This window comes from Sceloporus occidentalis, unplaced genomic scaffold (genome assembly GCF_023333645.1).
Source record: "Sceloporus occidentalis isolate IW3139 unplaced genomic scaffold, rSceOcc1.0.p SCAF_5, whole genome shotgun sequence".
Lineage (NCBI taxonomy): Eukaryota > Metazoa > Chordata > Lepidosauria > Squamata > Phrynosomatidae > Sceloporus > Sceloporus occidentalis.
In genome coordinates this window covers 107,382,755-107,404,907 of record NW_028316985.1, presented here as the reverse complement: position 1 = coordinate 107,404,907, position 22,153 = coordinate 107,382,755, and the positions used below count along the sequence as shown (strand labels likewise).

The following is a 22,153-nucleotide window of genomic DNA, read 5'->3' as shown; positions in this document are numbered from 1 at the left end:
CCTCAGTGAGAGCTAGGTTTGAGGCATGAGAAGAATGGGGTCTTCATTATGGGTGCACTACAGCTGTGGAGCTCATGCGCTAGGGAAGGATTCACCTAAACCCCAACCCCTAATTTCTCACCATCTCATAAAGGCCTTCTTATTTTTTGACTGCTTTAGTTCTTCTTGGAATTAAAATAGGCAGGCAGGCAAGTACGTAGATAATCAGATCTGCTGTTCCTGAGCTAAATCCAGTGTAGCTCTAATGGGAACAGATTCATTGAACCAGTGGAACTTGTTAAGTAAATGCTTAGGTAAGTCTAGTTGTTTCAGTGGGTCTATTCGAATTGGAATTGGGTTGCCTAATTGAATTTAGTTCCCTATCTCTTTTAATTGCCTTTTTAGCATAAATTTGTTTTTATTTTTACATTTTATGTTATAATACACTGTGAGTATTTAAAAAAACCCATAAAGGCAAGTTATAAACGTCTTTAATAACAATCACTCAATAGGCTTTAAACTCACATCGCTGTCACAAACCTCCTACTTTTCAATGCCTGTGTGATAAATTCAATCTGACATGCAGCCTACATATATGTAGGTCATTTCTCCCACCCCAGAGAAGCGCCATCATCTCAGAAATGGTACATGGCAGCTACTTAACACGGAAGCTTTAGGATACTGAAGTTTCTGCAATGCAGGCAGACAGAGTGGGTGACAGAAAATGCAGGGGCTTTCAACACAGCTGAAACAAAAACAGGACAGTCGGATTTGAAGCCTTCTCCTTGGCTTTCAGAAAAGAGATGAGAAATTGATTCATAATTCCAGCTCTTCATCAGAAAAATACACGCTGCTATGATAATAAAACATCCAATTGATGGAGACAGCCATGTAGGGAGCACAGGGACACTAATTTCCTGCAGAATCCTGGAGTTTTCTTTCTAGGTCTGGTGCCTACACACTGATCCAACCTGATCCTGCTTAGCTTGTCAAATGAGAGAGGATCAAAACCCAGAAGGAAGTCGACTAATGGAGATTGCATTAATTAAATTAACGACCTCTTTTGCTGCACAGATCACACAAAAAAAAATTAAAGCCACAACAAGCCCCCAAAACATGAAGATGTATTTTTTTACCTGCACAAGGAGTTCCAGCTTCCTGTCATCAAGGAGGTGCACTTGACACCGGCGGCCCTCTGTCATCTAGAAAAACAACAAACAAACAACAAGAAGATTGGTTAATTTGCAGGCTTGGCAAATGCTGCAAGTTGCTGCTAAGTTTTTGCTGCTCCAAATATTATCACAGCTAAGGATTTCCCATTCACTGTTTAGCATTCCCTGGCACTAGTCAGCAGAAGGAAGGAGAAAAATAAATAAATAAACCGCCCCCACAGCTGTTTCTGAATGCACATGCTGCCTCGGGTTTGGCACTGCTAAGGATGGAGATTGTTCCAATGGGAAAAAAGAGGGCACCAAAACGGCCAGGGGTTTTTGCCTAAGAAAAATGAGGTCACAAATGGTTTTTCTAATCACTAAGTGTCTCCCAAGGAAAAGTTGCTTTGGTTACTACAATTCCCAGAATCCTCTGCAGAATAATTCTGGCAGTTCAGAGGCAAAAGAATGCTTGAAAACATTATTTTTAGACTACAGTGCCCAGAATCTTACAACCATTGGTAAATGAAAATGTAATATCCAAGCCCAAAGGACATATTAGCAACACTACTTCTGTACCAGGCAAATCACTTTGGCACTGTTTCTTAATAACAGATTGCTGCGGAAGTTAATATTTATTACTTCGCCCTTTTCTATGCTGTTAGTTCTGCAAGGCACTTGGGTAAACCCATTAGGTAAGTTAGAAAAGGAGAGATTTACACAACCCTGCACATTCACATTATTAGCATTTTCAAGATGCTGTCATTTGTAGTAAGTCACTATGCATGCTTTCAGAGGACTTCACCATTTCCAGCTTTGGATCTTAAAGCACTAAGAAAACATCCAGCAAACAAATGTGGCTCTCTTAACTACTGAGATGAACAAGCTCTCCATAAAATGGTAGATTGGACTTCGCAGGTACAAGATAGTTCAAGGTGAGGTGATGTGACTATTGTTATGGAGGGGGTCATATAATCTAAAAATACCATGAAGGTTAAAAATTGGCTTGGGGAATTGGTCTACAATATTTTAAAGTAATGTAATTGTAGACTCCCAGGAACTTTTTGTAGGATCTGTAATACCATCAAGAGAATATCTTGAGGCCCAAGCTACAAGTTAAGTGGTGTTATATGATGTTTCTTACAATGTTTGTATTCCCAATTTCAGATCACAGGGGTTTAAATGCCCCTCAACACACTATGTAACTAGAATGCAAAAAAGAAAATTCTAAACCAAACATCTCCATAATGTCATAATTTTCAATAGTTAAGAGGCTTCTACGCAACGCAACCCATCTCTCTCACACTGCCTGAGCAGGTGCAAACCAGAAACCCATTATGTGACATTGTTGATTGTCTGTTTTGTACCTTAGAAATAAATCTGTATAAGATTACATGGTTTTTCATCCTTTCTGTTTCCCCAAAGTTTTAAATAGTCCAATTTTGTAATTTTGTAACTATGTGGAGCTTCTAAATAATACACTGGAGAGCCAGTGGGGTGTAGTGGCTTGAGCAATGACCTACAACTCTAGAGAGCAAGCTTCAAATCCCCAAGTGACCATAGTAAACCATTTGGTGACCTTGACCAGGTCATACTCTCTCAGCCACAGAAGAAGGCCTTGGCAAACCCCCTCTGAACAAATCTTGCCAAGAAAACCCCATGACAGGTTCATTTTTGGGTTGCCATAAGCTGGAAAGGACTTGAAGGCACACAAGAACAATAATATGTTCTCCTTCAAGGGAGACAGCTTGCAATTGTGTTATTCAATTTTGCTGCAAAGCTCAGAAAAAGACAGGCCAACCTATCAAGAGATGATCTACAGCACCACAGCAAATTCCTGGGTTCCTGGTTTGCTTGTGAACGCATGAAAGGATGTCAGCACTTCTTTCTATGTTCTGCTATCAACAAAACACAACTGTTGTGCCTGCGTCTGCACATTCCACTCCACACAGCAAGAACAGAAGTGACCTGCTTTCTTTCATATCACTCAGAGGCTTCTGCACCTGACACTTGCATGAACTTGCCAGGGACCATTAATGGCTCTGTTGTGCTGGTACCCTCAGAATGTCTCAAGGGATAAGTCAAAGAATTAGCTCTGGCTTTTCCCCACCGTCAAAGCAAAATACTGTTTAATGAATGAATTTTTTTTGTGACACTATACAGTAGCCTTCCCCAATCCTGCATCCTACAAGTATGCTGGATCACAATCCCCATCATCCATGCTATCTCTACATTATGGGAATTGTAGCCCAACACATTGGGAGGATGCCAGGTTGGGAAAGATGCTAAACATAGCTTGACTATGTAGGCCCTACACTGCACGATATAAAATTATATTAAAACCCCATATTGAAATTATGATTCATGCATAAAGGGGGCAGCCAGTAAGGCACAATATTTTTTATCCATACAAAACAAACAAACAAACAAACTCACATTGTAAAGGAAGTAGAAAGTTATTTTTTTAAAAAAAATCATGCAAAATGATCCCAGCTCATTACACCATTTAATCTGAGTTAGAAATTCAGGTCCAAAACACACTACAGAAATAATCCAGTTTGAGACTGCTTTAAGTGCCATGTCTCAGTCCTAGGGAATTCTGGAAACTGTAGTTTTGTGAGACATTTAGCCGTCTCTGTCAGAGAGCTCTCAGGCCACAATGAACAACAATTCCCAGAATGTCCTAGCACTGAGCTAGGACAGTTAAAGCAGTCTCAAACTGGATTATTTCTGCAGTGTGTTTTGGTCCTCAGTTGCCTTAGTCCAAATCAGACCAGAGTATTTCCTTATTTTGAGCCCTTAGAGACAGGCCAAAATAAAGCTGTTTTGGGTCACTTTGGAGGTATGCTGTTTAAACGACACATGCATCTTAAGAGGCCGGAAGCCATGCCAAAGCGATGCTCCAGACCTAAGGACTGGAGCATAGCTTTGACTCAACTTCTGGCCTCCTAAGATGCATGTGTCATTTAAACAGCATACCTCCAAAGTAAGTTGAAGCAGCTTTATTTTGGTCTGTCTGTACCTGTCCTTTGACTACCAGCAATTTGAAACAGGCTCAACCAGAGTATGAGCAAAGTACATTTAAAATGGCGTCTATATGTATTTAATTTAAATCCTATCTTCCTTGCAATATGGAAATTTAGGTGGCTTACAAATAATATATGGTCAAACAGTTTAAAATAATGAAATAAGACAATCATTATAATAAAATATGTACATCCAATGGACAATTCACATATTTACCGCCCTGTACTAGAATCATAGAACCATAGAGTTGGAAGATACCCCCTAGGGCCATCCAATATAACCCCCTGCCATGCAGGACTCAAAGCACAAATGGCTATCCAGCCTCTGTTTAAAAACCTCCAAAGAAGGAGACTCCACAACACTCTGAGGGAGTGTTTTCCACGCTCCAGCTTGACAACATCCTTTTTGAATTGTGGTGCCCAGAACTGGCCACAGTACTCCAGGTGAGGCCTGACCAAAGCAGAATAGAGTGGTACTATTACTTCCCTTGATCTAGAGATTACTATTAATACAGCCTAGAATCACATTGGCCTTTCACATGTAGTCTTGTTAAGCCAGGTGTCTCCCATCCTATATCTATGCATTTCATTTTTTCCTGCCTAAGTGTGGTACCTTACATTTCTCCCTGTTGAAGTCCATTTTGTTAGTTTTGGCCCAGATTTCTAATCTATTAAGTTCATTTTGAAATTTGATCCTGTCCTCTGGGGTATTAGCTACTTCTCCTAATTTGGTGTCATCTTGTTTGGCTCTGAGCTACTTTCCCTCCTAGTTCTGCCCTGATCTCATGGTCCTCTTCTACAGTCAAGAATTAACTTCCCTTGACCTGGGGATAACAATTCCTCTTGCCCTACGGGATAGGAAAGTTGGGAATGTTGGAGGACATCAGTGGGGTGAAGCTGTTGTACACTATTATTGAATGAACATGGACTCTGGCCACTCAGTACACTCCCAGAACGCCGAATCTCTGTTGTGTTAGAGAGAATACTAGGAATAACACTGGGTTTGCCTTGGCTGCCGCAAGTTAAACTTTCCAGGACACAAATCCAGCTCTGAGATTATCTCAGCAGCACCTTGGCAAATAGTCTTGGAATTAAACCCCTTTACAAATTACTTCCCTGCCTGTACACAGGTGGCACAACAAATACACAGAGAAGGTATATTTCCCCCAGCATTAGCACTTTCTAATTTTAGGCAACAAGCAATGTGTGAAATTGGTGTGGTCCTACTGAATAGCTACTTTTGAAATGTATTTCCATATCATAGAACTCCTTGACTGTAAGCTCCTGTAGCAGAACTGGGAATGCGTGAAGCTCCAGAACTTGTTAAACTACAATTCCCATCAGCCCTGGTCAGCAAAGCCAATTATGAGGGATGATGGAAGTTACTATCCAGCAATACCTGGGAATCCACATGTTCTGCATTTCTGTTCTAGGGGTCATTCACACAGAAATATATGCACATCAATACTGGGATAGTTATTTTTCTACATTTCACTTTATATACTGGATACACTTTATCTACATTATCTGAGTCTCTGGGACTAATGACACGTACACAGCACTCATTCACTCCAGCAGAAAGGAAATTCCTCTTAAAGGAAGTTACTTGGCAACTCCCAGATCTTGGCCTCTTTGCGTTAATAAAGGATTTTCTAGTTACCTCTGACATCAACGTAAAGCTTTAAATCTCATTTACAGACTGCTGGCCCAAATATTTATACAGTGGATTTCTCAGCCGAGGATCAGACAGAAAAGAGGGCAATTGTTTTGTACTGCTCCACAAACCATTTTGACAGCTTAGTATCTGACCCATTCATCTTGCCTGGAATTGCAAACATGAACGAGACGGATCCATGTAACTGCCCTGAGTGAACTCTCGGAAATGGGCAGACTATGTTTAGCAAAACCTTGATTACAGGTCAACCTCTTGCTGAATGATCACTAAAACGAAATATGGACTATGTAAATTTTTGGATATGGAACACACAGGAGTGTTCTCTCTCTTTTTACATACATAAGCACCTTCAAAAGTAGCACTGGAAGCCACAAATAGATATATTCAATACATTTCAACCTTCTCTTTGTGAAATTATCAACACCTCCCCCCCAAATGTCTCAAACACACAAAAAATGAACATATTTTTATTATGACAGATTTATAATTTTCAAAGCACATTTTATTAGCCTTTCCTATGCCTAGGAGTAAAAAGAAGAAGAAAATAATGGCGCGACATTGCAACTTTATTAGATGTAAGACAAAATGGGCGTGGGAAGTCTTTTTTGTAAAAGCTTTCACTCTTGCTAAGAAAATACTCTCCCCTTTGGATATTACTTTTGAGATACTTGTTAAAAGCAACATTGCTTTCTAGTTGTAAGTATCATTATGATGACATTGTGAGAGCCTTTTAAAAACTGTTTTAAATTGATGCTTTTAACATGATTGTTTAACTGTTTTAAAATTCTGTTTTATCATTGTATTCCTCCCCCCCAAATATATATATCTCATATTTTAGATGCCTTGGATCCATGATTGGGATAAGGGTAGGATATAAACTGAATAAATAAAATAAATTCTAATATTGCCCTCACAGTGAAGTGACTATAGAATGCCCTCAGAAATCTAATTCTGAAAACTAACTCAGCAGCACCGCTGATGGTGTTAGGTACAAAATAGGAATTGCTCAGAGAGATCATGTAGCACCTTTGAGACTAACTTAAAGAATTTGCAGCATGAGCTTTTGTAGACTTCAGTCTACTTCCTCAGATGCATTTGGGAACTACCCAGTTCAAGTTCACTAGTTCAGTTCCAACAGAGAAGTGGAAATCTTTTCTCCTCAGTTACCCAGTCAGCCCCCAAATGACCAAGGACCTTATGACACTGCCAGGAATATCCATCCAAGTGGAATTTAAGACAGAATATACGCCTCATAGGAATTATTCTCCAAGGCAGTGCTGATCATAGTAAACACTGCATCACTGCTGGCCCCTTAAGAAGTCATGGTATCAGAAAGAAGAGGAGGACCACAATCATGAAGTGTGGCTTGTGAACTAGAAAGTTCATTGTTGTCATTGTTGTGTGCCTTGATCTACCATAAGGTTTTCTTAACAAGATTTGTTCAGAGGAGGCTTGCCATTGCCTTCTCCTGAGGCTGAGAGCATGTGACTTGCTCAAGGTCACCCAGTTGGTTCCATGGCCAAGCGGAGAAATGAACTCAGTCTCCAAAGTCATAGTCCAATCCTCAAACCAGTATGCCACACTGGTTCTCGCAAACTAGAAAGTCCCCAGCACAAATTCTGCTTCAGACATCAATTCATCAGGCAGCTTCACCTTAGGTAAAATTTCCTACAATTCCGTCAACTTCATACCTTCAAAATGGAGAAAATAATAAAATGGACCTCTGATATCTGCCAGGGTTTGATTCCAGGACCCTTTTGCCCCTATGGATACCAAAATCCACATGTGCTCAAGTCTCATTATATACAATAGCACAGTAAAATGGAGTCCCTTATATAAACTGGCAAAATCAAAGCTTGCTTTTCTGAAATTTTAAAAAAATATATGTATATATTTCAAGCTGAGGATGGTTTTAATCAGTGGATGAAAAATTCATATTCAGAATCCATGGATACAGATGGCCGACCATACTGATTAACTTATAACGTTATTGTGAAAATTACCGAGATAATAGGTTTGAAACTTCTCATCACTCAAAAGTGCACTGTATAAATGCCAGCTATTAATACTGCTCCAGCTCTCTGGGTGGAGGGCAGATCTTCAAACTGTGACATCCACAGAAAATTCATGGACCTGTTAACAGGGCAATCTTAGACAAGTTTACTCAGAGGCCAAGTGTTACAGTGGTCAATGGGACTTGTTCCTGGTAAGCATATTTAGGACTGCAGCCTTAATTGAAACAGATAATGAGAAGAAACAAGAGTACAGAATGAAAGGAGTATTCTAACTCCCATATTTTATTGTACTTCATTCACCTTTGGTTATCTGTCATTAAGACCTTATAGGCTCATGTCAATTACTATTAGCAACAAAAAGGTTTATTACACAACAAGCTCCTGCACTTTCTTAGATATAAGCCATAGGCTTCTTATTACTATCATACATGTACATGGGAGACACATTGATTTCAGTGAAATTTATTAACATACTTACAAAAGCTTGAAACCACTTTTATTGTCATGCTTCATACTTTGCAATCCTGAAGTCTGCAGTTTCTAGAGGAATTCCCTATTAAAGAACTCTAATGCTGTAGTCCAAAGGACTACAAATTGTAGCAATAAAGTCAAAGTTACTTCATTCATCTACAACTCCTAGGATTCTATAGGATGAAAACATGTCAGTTAAAGAGGTATGAAACTGCCATACTTGTGTGCAGTGTGGCTACATTCAAGCTGTGTGCTTCCAGACACAAAACAAAGTCTGTGAAGGCTAAAAATAGCATGTGAGGAAGACTAAACTAGAAAGTATGGGCCCAAACAGACAGGCCAAAATAAAGCTGCTTTGGGTCACTTTGTAGGTATGCTGTTTAAATGATGCATGCGTCCTAAGAGGCTGGAAGCCACGCCAAAGCCATGCTCCAGTCCTAAGGACTGGAGCACAGCTTTGATGCAGCTTCTGGCCTCTTAAGATGCATGTGTCATTTAAACAGCATACCTCCAAAGTGACTCAAAGCAGCTTTATTTTGGCCTGTCTGTTCAGGCCCTTTCTCTCTGATGTGTGCCTTTTAATATACAGAGCTTTTAATCTGGGGAGTCTCCAAAGGGGAGCAGATACCTTGAGTATAAGAATAAAAAGGAATCTAGCACCACCTTTAAGACTGATTTATATTTTAGGATGAACTAAATATTTCCTTTATATTTTTCTAAAATATACACCAGCTAGTCTTGAAGGTGCTGTTAGGTTCCTTTTTCATTTTTATACTACCATAGACTAACACAGCTATTTCTTGGAGAAGTTAGTACAGAGAGACTACCATGCTATTGCTTTTTAAAAAACAAACAAACTACATTCAATCACATCATTACACAGCAGCACTCCAAAGTAATGTATGAACAATTTTACATGAAGCACTTGAGCAAACCACGCTCCAGTCCACCTCTATACAAAAATATATTCAAGGCTGATCGTAATAGAACTGAAGCTCAAATGTGTGCAACGGTTTGAATAGTAATGTCAAGATAGTCTACTTTGTAGTTTTTGTATGTCTGAGATAGTGTATTACCTCTCATATTACCTCTCATATAAAACAGGAAAGCTATTACCAGAAAAAAAACCAGCAGAGTTGAGATTCACTTTCATACATTAATAATTCCTACCTCTTTACTAATATTTCCATCTCTTCAGATGACGACCCAGTAAAAGTTATCACCCAAACAATTCTTTTCACAATGCAATTTATTAATGCCATATTTTTTTAATCACAAAATATTTGGCAAAAGAATACAAAATTATTAGAAATCAGATATCCCTCTAAGGGAGAAACCTCTGGCATTAAGGAGGGAAACAAGAAAAATGGAGGCCTGTTACAGACTGCCAAAATAAAGCTGCTTCGGGTCTCTTTGGAGGTATGCTATTTAAATGATGCATGGGTCCTAAGAGTCTGGAGGTCGCGCCAAAGCCACACTCCATTCCTAAGCACTGGAGTGCAGCTTTGGTGCAGCTTCTGGATTCTTAGGATGCATGCATCATTTAAACAGCATACCTCCAAAGAGACCCGAAGCAGCTTTATTTTGGCAGTCTGTAACAGGCCGGAGTTTCCTAAAATCATGTTCTTGCACTCACTACAGTATTCCCTTTGAACCCTAGTCTCCAAAGTCATAGTCGAACATTCAAGACCACTACACCATGCGAGCTCCATTTGCACCTAATATTTTACCCAGAAATAGTTTTATCCAGTTTCAGTAACTTTGGTAATAAAGTACTTTTCTTTTGTATAGTCTGTCTTGCCAGTGCAGCTGGAAAACATGCTCTTTCCCCCCTTGCTATAGCCATCTCTAGCAATATAAAATCCTTTGCTGCTTAGAGGTCATAGTAAGAATGTTTGAGAGAGCAAATGCAAATGTAATTTTAATAAGCTTTGAGGGCTTCTATCACTTCCTTCCAGATCCTTCTCCATCCTCAACTGAGCAGGTCTGTGAGATGCAACTACTAACATATAGGTTGAATGTACTGGATGCTAAAGGTTATGCTTAGATCAGTTGACCAGCATGTCTGTCCTTGACTTACCCCAGATTTTTTTTCATGGAATCATGGGAAGAGCTAAAAGAAGTTACTTTTTTGGACCACTGCCTCAGATTACCCAGCTGGCATGACTACTGCATCACCAGCTGCTCCAGTCCAACTATATGCTCAAAGCCCTGTGCTCAAGTATCCCCAGACAAATTTATTTCCTTATTTATTATTAAAATTCCCACTCGATACTTCACAGAGTTTCCCAGGGTGACATATTCTCATAGCCTCCAGAGAAACCCACATTGTTTTGATTATACTGCACCACATATAGCCAAAGGACCATTTATTAGCAATTTGGCCAACACCATTTAACACAGCTATTGGATAAGGACAAAAATTGTATTAAAATTAGACAGCAGCAAAATGTTCCCAGTGCGGTCTTACATATAAAATGATTAATGTATATGTTACACTGTAAATGCTAGGTAGTCAAAACAGGTAGTCAGTTGCAAAACAATTTACTGAACTATACCAATAACATTTCTGCCAGATGCTCAATTTGTACCAGATAGATCAGAAATCAGAGTTTAATTTAAACATAGGGCTCATACTAACTGGCCAAAATAAAGCTGATTCGGGTCACTTCGGAGGTGTACTGTGTACATGACACATGCATCTTAAAAGGCCAGAAGCTATGCCAAAGCATCATTTAAACAGCATACCTTCAAAGGCGCGTTACAGACCGCCATGTTGTACACACTCCGCGCGTACTAGGGTTAGAAAGGGGCGTGCTAGGGTTAGGAAGGGTCTTACCTTCCTAACCGGCCCCGTCCCTAGTAAGCGCGGAGCGAGTAGTAGCCAGACGTGGCGCGGCGGAAGTGACGCTGCGAGTGCGCACCTCGTGGCGCCACTTCGGGGTGCCAAGAAGAAGTGCCATTTCGGCGCCTCTTTTTAGCTGCGCCGGGAAGCCTCGTGGTCTGGCCGCTGGGGCTTCTTGGCGCAGCTAATGATGGCGGCGGCAGACCGCCCGCTTTTGGGCGGTCTGTAACGCGCCAAAGTGACCCGAAGCAGCTTTATTTGGGTCTGTCTGTACGGGCTCATAGTATCACGTTCCCTGGCCTTAGCTAAATCTTTCTCAAATATATGCTGCTGTTCCTCCTCCTCTTCCCTCCTCTCTCTCACACACAAGAGTGAAGATTGCTATAGATATTAATCACTTTGTGGTTGATATGGTTAAAAGAAATGCTTGTAAGTGGGTGACAGCAGTGAGAAATTTCTTCCTGTCTACAAGGGTTCTAAAACATTATATCACAAACAGAAAGCAAGAGTAAAGAAAGTATCCCAGCCACAAATGATTACTTGGTGAAAACAAAAAACAGCTTTAAACAAACAAAGAAAACCCTCTATCGTTAGTAAGCCAAACTTCATACTTCAAGAAAGTGGGCTGCTAGCAAATTTGAGATTAATATCATCGTAGTACGTATTATCCAATAATGCAAACAGGGTTCATGGAGGCCCACAGGATTCTACCTCTGAACAGAAGCTCCTTGTATTTTTATCTCTTATCAGTGTTATGTGATAAAAAGTATTTAAGCTGTTGAACAGAACTGAGCTCAGTTGTGTAGTCTAGGTAGTGGTTGCCCTGAAACGTACCCCTAGGCAAACAAAAAGAGAGCTGTGCTTTGGCGGGGAAATGATCAAATTGGTAGGAAGAACCAATGTTGTGTTGTACCGTACGCTGCCAGGATCCTTAGTCCTGAACCTTATTGGAATGTGGCACCTTAGACCCTTTCAATACTAGAATTATATCTCTAGATTGTAAAAAGCTTTCTCCAGCACTGTTACAGATACACACAATTTACCCAAGGATCTGTGGCTCAAATATGTATAGCACTTAAAAATGTTTGAAGTTTTCTGCTTTTCTTAATTTCTGAATAGACTGTGAATTTTCTTAACCCTGTCCTAGTTGGATCAGGTTTCTCCAAAGGAGTGGGTCTAAAGGTTTACAATATTCTTTCCAGACTTTTAGTCAGTTAGCATTGGGCTGCTAGCAGGCAGCTGATGTTTAAATTTTGTGATTCTGTTTCTAAAGACTTATTATACTCTGTGGTTTTTGTTTTATTTTTATATTTCATCTATTAAAAAAAACCCCAAACAACTGAGCTAATTACACAACTATCATGATGTCTAATATGTAAATCTGCCCCTGTTTATAAAGGAAATAAAAAAAAGGGGGGGGGGGAATCCCTAAAATTGCAGTAGTGTGGTTATTTCCCCACCCCTACTACAAGTTATCATGAAAAAACATTTAAAGCCAGGCTTTAAACATCTGGGAAGGCTGGAAGGAGACCTACTGATACTTAAATATTTACTGTAGATACAGGTGCACAGATCTTCATTGTGTATCTGTCCTGCACCCCAATGCTATCATTTCAGGCCAGTTTCACTAGAGGATGACAAACATGGCAGGGAATGAAAAGATGTTTACGCTCGGTTACATTTTAAAGGGCAGGCACATGCTGATGCTGTAGGATGAAGCAGTTGTTTGGTTTGCAGATTTAGGGAACCCAATTGAAAATGCTGCCATGAAGAGTTCTGACTGCTGGATTTTGTGCTGATTCTGAGGTCTCTTTGCTTGTCACGGCAGTTTTGTATAGCTGCCACAGCCTATACAAATGCGCACTGAAAACATCAGGTCTAGATTTCTTTTCTTTGCTGTCTGACAGCAGCTCCTGGCTAAATAACTGCTAAATATTTCAAGTATTCTGGAGACCGCTGTGTTTATAGTGGGTTAGAAAGTAGGGAATATTTGAGCTATATTTCAGACCCACCCCCTAACAAACACCACTCTGTGCAATGTATTCATCTTCTTTTATCTTCTTTGGTTATACCGGCACCCCCGTGACTGCTGTGGGGGAGCTAATATTTCTTCTTTCTGAGATTAGTGTGTGGGTGGCCATTCTCAATCTAATATCACATAGCAAATGGGATGCTGCTGCAGTACTACACAGCCTATCACATCTGACTAGCCAATGATGTCATTAAAAGAAATGGAAATGAATTAGCAATCCTTTTCATAAGGCATGCTGAAAATCTGACTAAAAGGAAAGCTGTCCTTAACCCTGCCAACAATATTTATTAGACGAAGGGGGAAAAGAAAAGGAGCCTGTTATATAAAAAAGAAGAAGCTGAGCCCTAATGCTGACCACATCAACAATTCAAATCATATCACTCAAGAAGCTAAAAGAAAATATTATTCAAGCTGGATTTACTTTGATGCAAGATGTTTTTTTAAAAGCTTTTTTTAAAAAAAATGAAAACTTAACATTTTGCCAGCACAGTGATCATTATAGAAGGTGAGCAGTGGTCACAACTGTAGGGAGAGAGTGTGTGTGATCATATATGGTAAGAGAACCCTTGCTGCTACAGCTTTACTGACAGTTCATAGTTCTGGTTATGACCTATAAAGCCATATATGGTTTGCGCCCAGACTATGTGAATGACTATATTTCCATGTACAAGTCCCCCACATTCTGAGAAGGGCTGTCTTTTCATCCCACCTCTGTCACACACACATGTGTAATGAGAACATGTGAGAATGCCTTCTTGGTGGCTACTCCCAGGCTGTCCACAGAAGGCTTGTTCCCTCTGCTCTCCTTCTGCCATCAGGTAAATAATGTTTTACTTAAACAGGTTTTTGATGATTAAACAGCTGTGTGGAACAGTCTTTTAATGTGGTATGTGTGTGCTGTACTTTTATTCTCATTATTATTTACTATATGCGATTATACTGTTTTAAATTAGTGCTATTTTTAATAAGATCAATTATTTAATTCTTTTAAAAACATGTTATTGTTTTTAATGGTGTTTAGTTTTAATCTATGCTGTGAGTCACCTTGGTTAGCATGTTGGAAGAAAGGTGGAATTATCAATTCATTAAGTAAATGTACATGTACATGCACCCTTGATGCATGCACATGCCACACATAGGCATGCACCCTTGATGCATGCACATGGCATATACTCTTCCCCATACAAACATACACTCTTGCATGCATATAACCTCAGCCTACTACTATCCTCCAATAATTTCCAGTACATCTCTGTTGATCCAACACTACTAACAGAAAACCAATAATAACCTCAGAAGCCAGTTAAAAGTATCTCCCTCCCCAAGCAGACATAGCTAATGAGTGTAAGAATGCAGATGGTATCCTGAGAGGTTTGGAGGTCATAAAAGGAGCACCGATGGGCTGCATTTGCCACAGAGCTGGAGGTTGTGTAACCCTGGTTTAGAATCGTAATTATTTTGCATAATAATAGTATGCAGTTAAAATCACTGTTTATAAACATGTTCAAATTAACAATTTTAACATTTTATTTATTCATTTTATTAATTCATTTATTTAATTTCTATCCTGTCTTTCTCCTGAGATAGGATTCAAATAAAATGGGGAAAATGGGTAAGATGTTACTTTTAATGAATTAATTACAAGCTCTGATCTGTTCTACAAGTTATTTTCTGTAGTCTCTGCTGATAGAGCAGCAAAGATGTCTTAGAGGCCACTGCAGAAGCTCCCAGTGTGCAATCCTGCATTGTGAAGAAGCTTCAGCACACCTTTCCCCATTGTACTCCTTACTAGGCCAGTTCATGCCATATGACCCAATAAACTCAGATGCACTCTAATTGGTTCATCTTGTCCTTATCATGGCCTGACTACTGTTTCACTGGTCTTCTTCTTCTTCTTCTTCTTCTTATTCTTATTCTTCTTATTATAAAGCTTTATTTATATAGTACTGTAAATGTGCACAGCGCTGAACATACAGTCTTTTTAATTAGATGGTTCTAATTAAAACTACATCACAGCAGTTGGCTCTCTAGTTTTCATGACGGTGTGACTACTTACAATAGAGGCAGGTAACTATGGTCCTTCAGATGTTGCTCAATTGCAAAGCCCAGCAGCCACACCCAGGGCAGCCAATGGTGAGCAAATGGTGAGCCAAACCACATCTGGAGGGCCAAAGCTGCCAACTGTTGGCATACAGTGACACCCCATTTAATGACTAGAGTTTACTTTCTCTATGTCACACAAGTGATCATTACCTAGATGTTGCGGGAATTCAGGCACATTCACCTAGATTAATTCCAGTCCTCAAATATGACCATAAAGCAAGCTAAAACATGGCATAGGTTATATGAGATAATTGGCTGTCATCTTTTTAGGCATATAAGCAATATATTCTGATTACAGTGGTAGAATTTGGAATGGGGACAAGATCAGGACTAAAAAAACCGAACACATATCCTTAGGGAGGAGAACAGACAGGCCTGGTCAAAATTCAGGGCATACCACAGACTCAGGAAGAAGGCTAACAATCAGGACAGGATAGAAGCAAACAAGGAGTGACAATGGTATATTATTACAAGACAGGAAACCATTGACATGGAGCAACAGACATGAGCACTGAAGACACTGAAAATAATCTCTTCCTGGTTCCTTTTATAAAGGTCTCTATGATACTAGGGCCAAGTTAGGTGAAAACTACCCTGGCAGGTTTGAAAAGTGCTTCCTAGCATAAAGATGCTGACAGCAACAAATTCACTTTATAATCTCCACCGGTAGCCTAATGCACATATAACCATCTATTTCTGGACACCAGGATTCCTGTCTCCTCTCAAACATGGAAACCTATTGGGCAACCTCAGGTGAGTCACACCCTCTCAGCCTCAGGGGAAGGCAATGGCAAACTTTCTCTGAACAAACCTAGCCAAGAAAACCCCATGATAGGGTTGCCTTAGGGTTGCATACCAGATGTGGTTTGGCTCACCATTTGCTCACAGTAGCAAAACCAAAAAAGGAACTACATGGCTCTCCAGATGTTGCTGAACTGCAACTATTGCTTATGCTGGCTAGGGCTTCTGAGAACTGCAGTTCAATATCTGCACAGCCCCAAAATTTCCATCCCAGTTTGGTCAGTAATAACATTTTATGGGATACTTCTTTAAGCAGCTCCTGCACCGATGCGTTCTTGACACACTGAATTCATAGGATATATGTAGGAGATTGTGTGTGTGTGTATGTGTGTGTATTTTGAGAGGCTTGAGGAGAAATACTTTGGCGTTCTAAGGGCAGTATGTGGCCCACCCCAAATATATACAATCAGTTGCTCTACATACGTTTTGGATAGGTGTATAGCTACAGCAGCAATAGCAACTTCATCTATATACCGCTTCATACCTCATTAAGCAGTCTCTAAGCAGTTTACAACTGTAAGCTAATTGCCCCCAGCAAACTGCGTACTCATTTTAGCAACCTCAGAAAATGCTGGGCTGAGTTGACCCTAAGCCCCTGGTAGGGACTGAACTCACAACCTTGTGGTTTGTGAGTGAGTAGCTGCAGTACTGACATTTAACCACTATACCACTTAAGTTGCCACTTTTAAAATGCAAATCCTTCAGAAGTTTATAACTGTATCTGCAATCTTCACTGTAAACATTAGACTCACAGTTTCTATGAAAATGGTACATGCATATATATGGTCATGAACAAATGGGAATTAATGAAAAACAGATTGAAAACCAGTGTGACAAGTGCCTGATATCAAAGCCCACAGGATCAATGGAACATTACCTCCTGTGCCAATCTTTAGCCCAGGGATGAGAAATATTCAGGTTTCCAGATGTTGTCAGACTGCAGTGCCCATCATCTTCCAGCATTGGCTATGTTGCCTAGATCTGTTGGAACTTGTAATCCAAAAACATCTAGAGGACCACATGATTCCAGCTATTGCTCTAGGCAGAAGCTGTAGACCAAATAATCAGAGCTATTCTTGGCTTGAAAGTGAGACCACCAGATGGTGTCCAGGTGTACACACACTTGGGAAACAGGATTCCAAAGTAGATATTTGAACAGGAACTGAGCAATCACAAAACTAAGGTACTTGGCACCCTTTCCTCCCTGAAGAAGGCATTCTTACTTTTAGACGGCTAAGGACTTGTTTTTCCCACTTGTTTTTGAACAGCTACTGTAAATTCATTCCAAATCCCACTGAAATCAGTGGGATTTAGGCATGCTTTCTTCACTATGTTCCCCTTCTTCTGTTGCCTTTTAAAGTCCACTAGCTCTGTAGCTCATGTTCTCTGGTCCAAACATCTGTTTAAGATATTGAAGCCAGTACTGGACAATCTTTTAAGTCACTTATTATAGAGAAATAAAGAGAAATACAGAATTAAAACTCAGAACAGAAAAAAGAGTTGTGTTTCTTTTTTCTAATCTTTTCCCAGCTTCATCCTCCAATCAGGGAAATTCATTATAGGAAAGAGGTAGAGCTATTATTTTTTAAGCAATTCAAAACTTTGAGCTAAAAAAAAGGTTTTCCTAATTAATCAAGCAAAATTTTCTTTTAAATGTAATTTTAATTCAACTCATGTATAAAAATTGGAGATGGGAAACACCATCTTAAAAGAGGCATTCCTCCTCAATGCACATTACAAAGAATACCTCTTCTATGATTATGGTTCCTACCATGCACAGACATCATCCAAAAACAAAGGAAGTATGCTTTATGATTTAGAACTATCTAAAGATCCTTCTGTATTATCATCTAATCACCAAATGCTGTTTACTGCCAGCAGAAGGAGAGCAGAAATGGGGCCAGCCTAACCTTCAGGGGAAGGAATTCCACAGTTCAAGAACAGCCACCAAGAATACCCTCTCATATGTCCTGAACAGATGGCCCTACAAAGAATATGTCACAATAAAACAAAATAACATTTATTATTATTATTATTATTATTATTATTATTATTATTATTATTTCTTCTCTGGTGGCGCAGTGGTTAAATGTCTGTACTGCAGCCACTCACTCAAAACCATAAGGTTGCGAGTTCAATACCAGCAAAAGGGCTCAAGCTTGACTCAGGCCTGAGACAGATGGGCCAAAAGCACTCTCTTGCCGCTGAAACTAGGGTTCTGGAGCGTGTGGTAACTGCAGGCTCCAGAACCCTAGTACGTGTGGGCGGTGGCCTAATGGTGGCCTCCCATCCACAAGGGGGCCACCATCTTTACAAAAGCGATGTGCAGAATCTGTACATTGCTGCGCGTCGCTTATGTCAGAAGTGCTCCAGTGGTGCACTCTCAACGTAACCCAGGCGCCGCAAAAAGAACCCGGAAGAACCGTATTCTTTTTACTCTGGAGGGACGTCACACAGTTTGGTGGCTGCAGTGTCTCTCCAGAGTTAATGTGCACCTGCAGACCGCCATTTTTGGGTGGTCTGTCTCAACCCATAGGCTTGCATCCTTCGGAGGTCGCTAAAATAAGTACCCAGCTCGTTGGGGGCAATTAGCTTACAGTTGTAAACCGCTTAGACACTGCTAGTTCAGTATGAAGCGGTACATAAATGAAGCTGTTTGTTTTTTGTTTTGTTTCTCCTTCTCCTTCTTCTTCCCCTCCTCTTTCTGCAGACTGAGGCAGGGAACAACAATAGGCAACACAATACATCACATATCTACAGTTAAAAGCACGTATAGAACCAATATGCATTGAAGTCTATCGATAAATACTTTATAAAAGATGGAACTAAGGCATATGTCAATGCAACCAGAGCTGGTATCTCCAGGAATACGTGCAGCTAACACACTAGCTTTAACTCTGCAAATACACTCCTGGCTACTGCCAAAATATGGACATCCGGACTCAGGGTTGAGTACAGGAATACATCCAAGCTATTAAACTGAGATTTCAGGGAGAGTGTAACCTCATCCAGCACATGTTGAATTCCTAAACCTGATGTACCTATAGACCTCTATCTTGTGTAGAATAAGGTTCAATTATTTACTCTTTTCCAATACACTACTGGCAGCAGACACAGGATTAGTACCAAAACAGCTTTTTTGGAATGACGTGGAAAGGAGAGATATCATTGGATGTATCTGACATACTGGTAACACTGAACCTCTGAACTTGGGATAATCTTTCCCCATCATTTAATGTATTTACTGAACAGCATGGGGGACAGAAGCAACCCTAAGGGACCTTACAGGACAATGCTGAGGTTGTCAACATGGTATCAGCAAGTAGCAGCAAGGACACACTCTCCCTGTCCAATTCCCTGTGCAGGTCATCCATCAAGGTGACCAAAGCTGTCTTTATTTAAAAACCAGGCAAGTAGACTGGGTGTAGATTTTATTTTAATTTATTCAGGAACCACTGGAACTGAGAGGCCACCACATGCTCTATAACCTTGCCCAAGAGAAGAATATTAGAGTCTGGTCAAAATTCTCTAGTATGATGGGATTCAGGAAGCCCCTCCCCAGAAACATCTGCAGTGAGGCATTCCTCTTACCCACTCATCCAGTTCCCCTCTGGCTGTTTTTATGATTCAGGAAGGGGATGGTTCTGGTATGCACATGGTGGTTCTCACCTCTTGAAGGATGCTGTTTACATCCTGAAGCTACACAAAATGAAACATATCCAATAACAAAGGAAAAGCAGAAGCCAAGGTTACATCAACTAGGCCTGCATCAATTACAGCATCCAAGTGAGAATAGATCCAAGTGATTCTGTAGCAGACTGCCATGCAAATTCTCCATAGAGTTGTTGAGTTCTTCATACAGCTGCTAGATCTTCTAGCAGATCAGAACCTAGAAAACATTTAACCATGAAAGGCAGTTTCACTGGATGATACTGTGCAGATGCAATGGCGGTAAAGAAGTTTGATTCCTCCATTATCACCACCACCTTGGCATGGGATTTCCAGTTTGGTTGAACCTGCTCTGGGTTTTCTGCCATTGCCTTTGTCCCACTCATTTCATTGCTACCAGCTTCACCTGGCACTATTCCATGGTAAGTATCACCCAGGAGACATTTGATCCACTGTCTTGGCCATTTCTCCATTCCAGACATCAACCAGGGCTTCAACAGGATCCTCTGACAAGGCAACAGGAAACCAGTCGAATTCATTAACCTATTAATTAGTCCCCAATTTATGTAGAATCCAAACCCCACCAGACAGGAATGGGATTCTTTTTCATTTACATTATCCTTATTCTATGCAGAACACACACACACACACACACACACACACAAGGTCTAGAGCAGGGGTAGGCAATCTTTTTGAGCCGGGGGCCGGGTTGCTGTCCCTCAGACAACTGGGGGGCCGAGGCCAAAAAATAAATAATTAAATGATTTTTTTAAAAAATTAAATATATAAATAAACCAGGACAAATGTAGGACAAAATTTTCAAATGGAAAACACTTTTTTTAAAAAAATGGAGGACACGCGAAAAAATTTGCTGATTTTTTAAAAAATGTTAATATAAATGCATGTTTCTGAGGCTTCTATAGACAATTGCCCCCCAAAGGCCCCGGCGGCAATCGGCGGCAGGACTGGGCTGGGGCCGGTCCCAAGGCCTCGCTGGGCCGCATCCGGCCCGCGGGCCGCAGGTTGCCTACCCATGGTCTAGAGTGTGGTCTGCTGCATGGGAGGCACCGGAGGGCGAGACCTGTTGCCATAATGAACAAAACAGTTCTAACCTCCTTTGAATAGAGTGGTCTTGTCATGAATGTGAAACCTTCAGCACAAAAAGCTGGGGAAATCTCAGCACCATCATTGAGGCCAACTCAATCAGAGGAAAGACTGGAGCAGTAGGTGGGAGTGCTCCACCAACAAAATCCATATTCTGTTTTTGTCACCCAGCTTTAAGTATACAAACACAAATACAGCAGACTGTAGGACATACCATTTGGAGAAGGAGATGAAATCATAACAGGCCAGGGCAATTTCACCTCCCCACCACCTCCTTAGCTTTGCTTGCTGCTGCATAGAGAACCAGGCAGACAAAGCTGGGCAAGATTATCTCTTCTCCCCTGCATCCAGCCAGGCATCTGTAATACAGACTAGACTAAAATGTTCATCCAGGATCACGTCCTGCATCACCAATGCTTTCCCCATGTACCAACCTGCCATTCAGCAGCACCATTTTCTGCCTGGGGGCTTTGCAAAGCCTATCCAGAGTAAACCCATGTAGGGACAGCTAGAGAGGCAATCATTACTGGGTACATCATTACTGCAATAACTGGCCCCTGGTTTACTTTCCCATCCATGTTCTCTACATAACTCTTCTTTTTTTTTTCTTTTGCTGTCAGGACAGCTTGTTTAAAAAGACTACAAGTTTGAAAACAGAAACTATCCTCCTAATTTCTCCCAAGCAGGGAGACTGGTCCTTGCCTTCACTCCACCCTTGAAGCAGCTCCTGCAAAGGGGTGACCCCCTCTGGGGGCAAGGGCATAAATTCAGGCAGCCAGTTTACCCCCTTCCAAGAAGGGGAAAGGAATGGAGGTCTGACAGACAGAGAGCTTTCTGCAGGAGATAAGAGAACAAGCAGGCAGCAGTAAGCAAGACATTTATTTGAATGGATTTATTCAATTAATTAATTAATTAAGTAGTCACATATAATTTGATTTATTTAACCAGGTGACATCCTTGTGTTGGGAGGGGCAGCAGAGATAAATATGAGGTATTGTTTTTTAAAATTCCCTCCATAGCAAATGGCTTATAAGAACTCTGGCTTTAGGTGATCTGAAATGAGCTGTCAGTTTTTGTGACTGACTCAGCTACTGAGGTTGTTGTGAAATGTTTATGAACATTCTAGCTGTTCAGAAATTTTTTTAAAAACTGGCTACAAATGGGTGGACTTACAACATTTACCAATAAGAAAAAGAAAAGAAATAGCACAGCAGCAGCCCATAGAAAATATGCAGATTACAGAACTGTAAGTCAACTCCTTCTGATTGGCATACTAGCTTCC

At 40.5% G+C, this 22,153-nt stretch overlaps 1 protein-coding gene across 6 annotated transcripts in view; it reads right to left on the bottom strand.

Moving 5' to 3' along the window:
- LOC149312631 (FERM domain-containing protein 4A-like) overlaps nt 1–22,153 on the bottom strand; it is a 508,349-nt gene that overhangs the window by 166,324 nt on the left and 319,872 nt on the right. For all 6 annotated transcript variants that reach the window (XM_089525042.1, XM_089525041.1, XM_089525039.1 and 3 more), the window contains one exon: nt 1,116–1,181. In XM_089525042.1, coding sequence (XP_089381168.1) covers nt 1,116–1,181 — 66 coding nt within the window. The remainder of the gene's footprint in view (nt 1–1,115; nt 1,182–22,153) is intronic.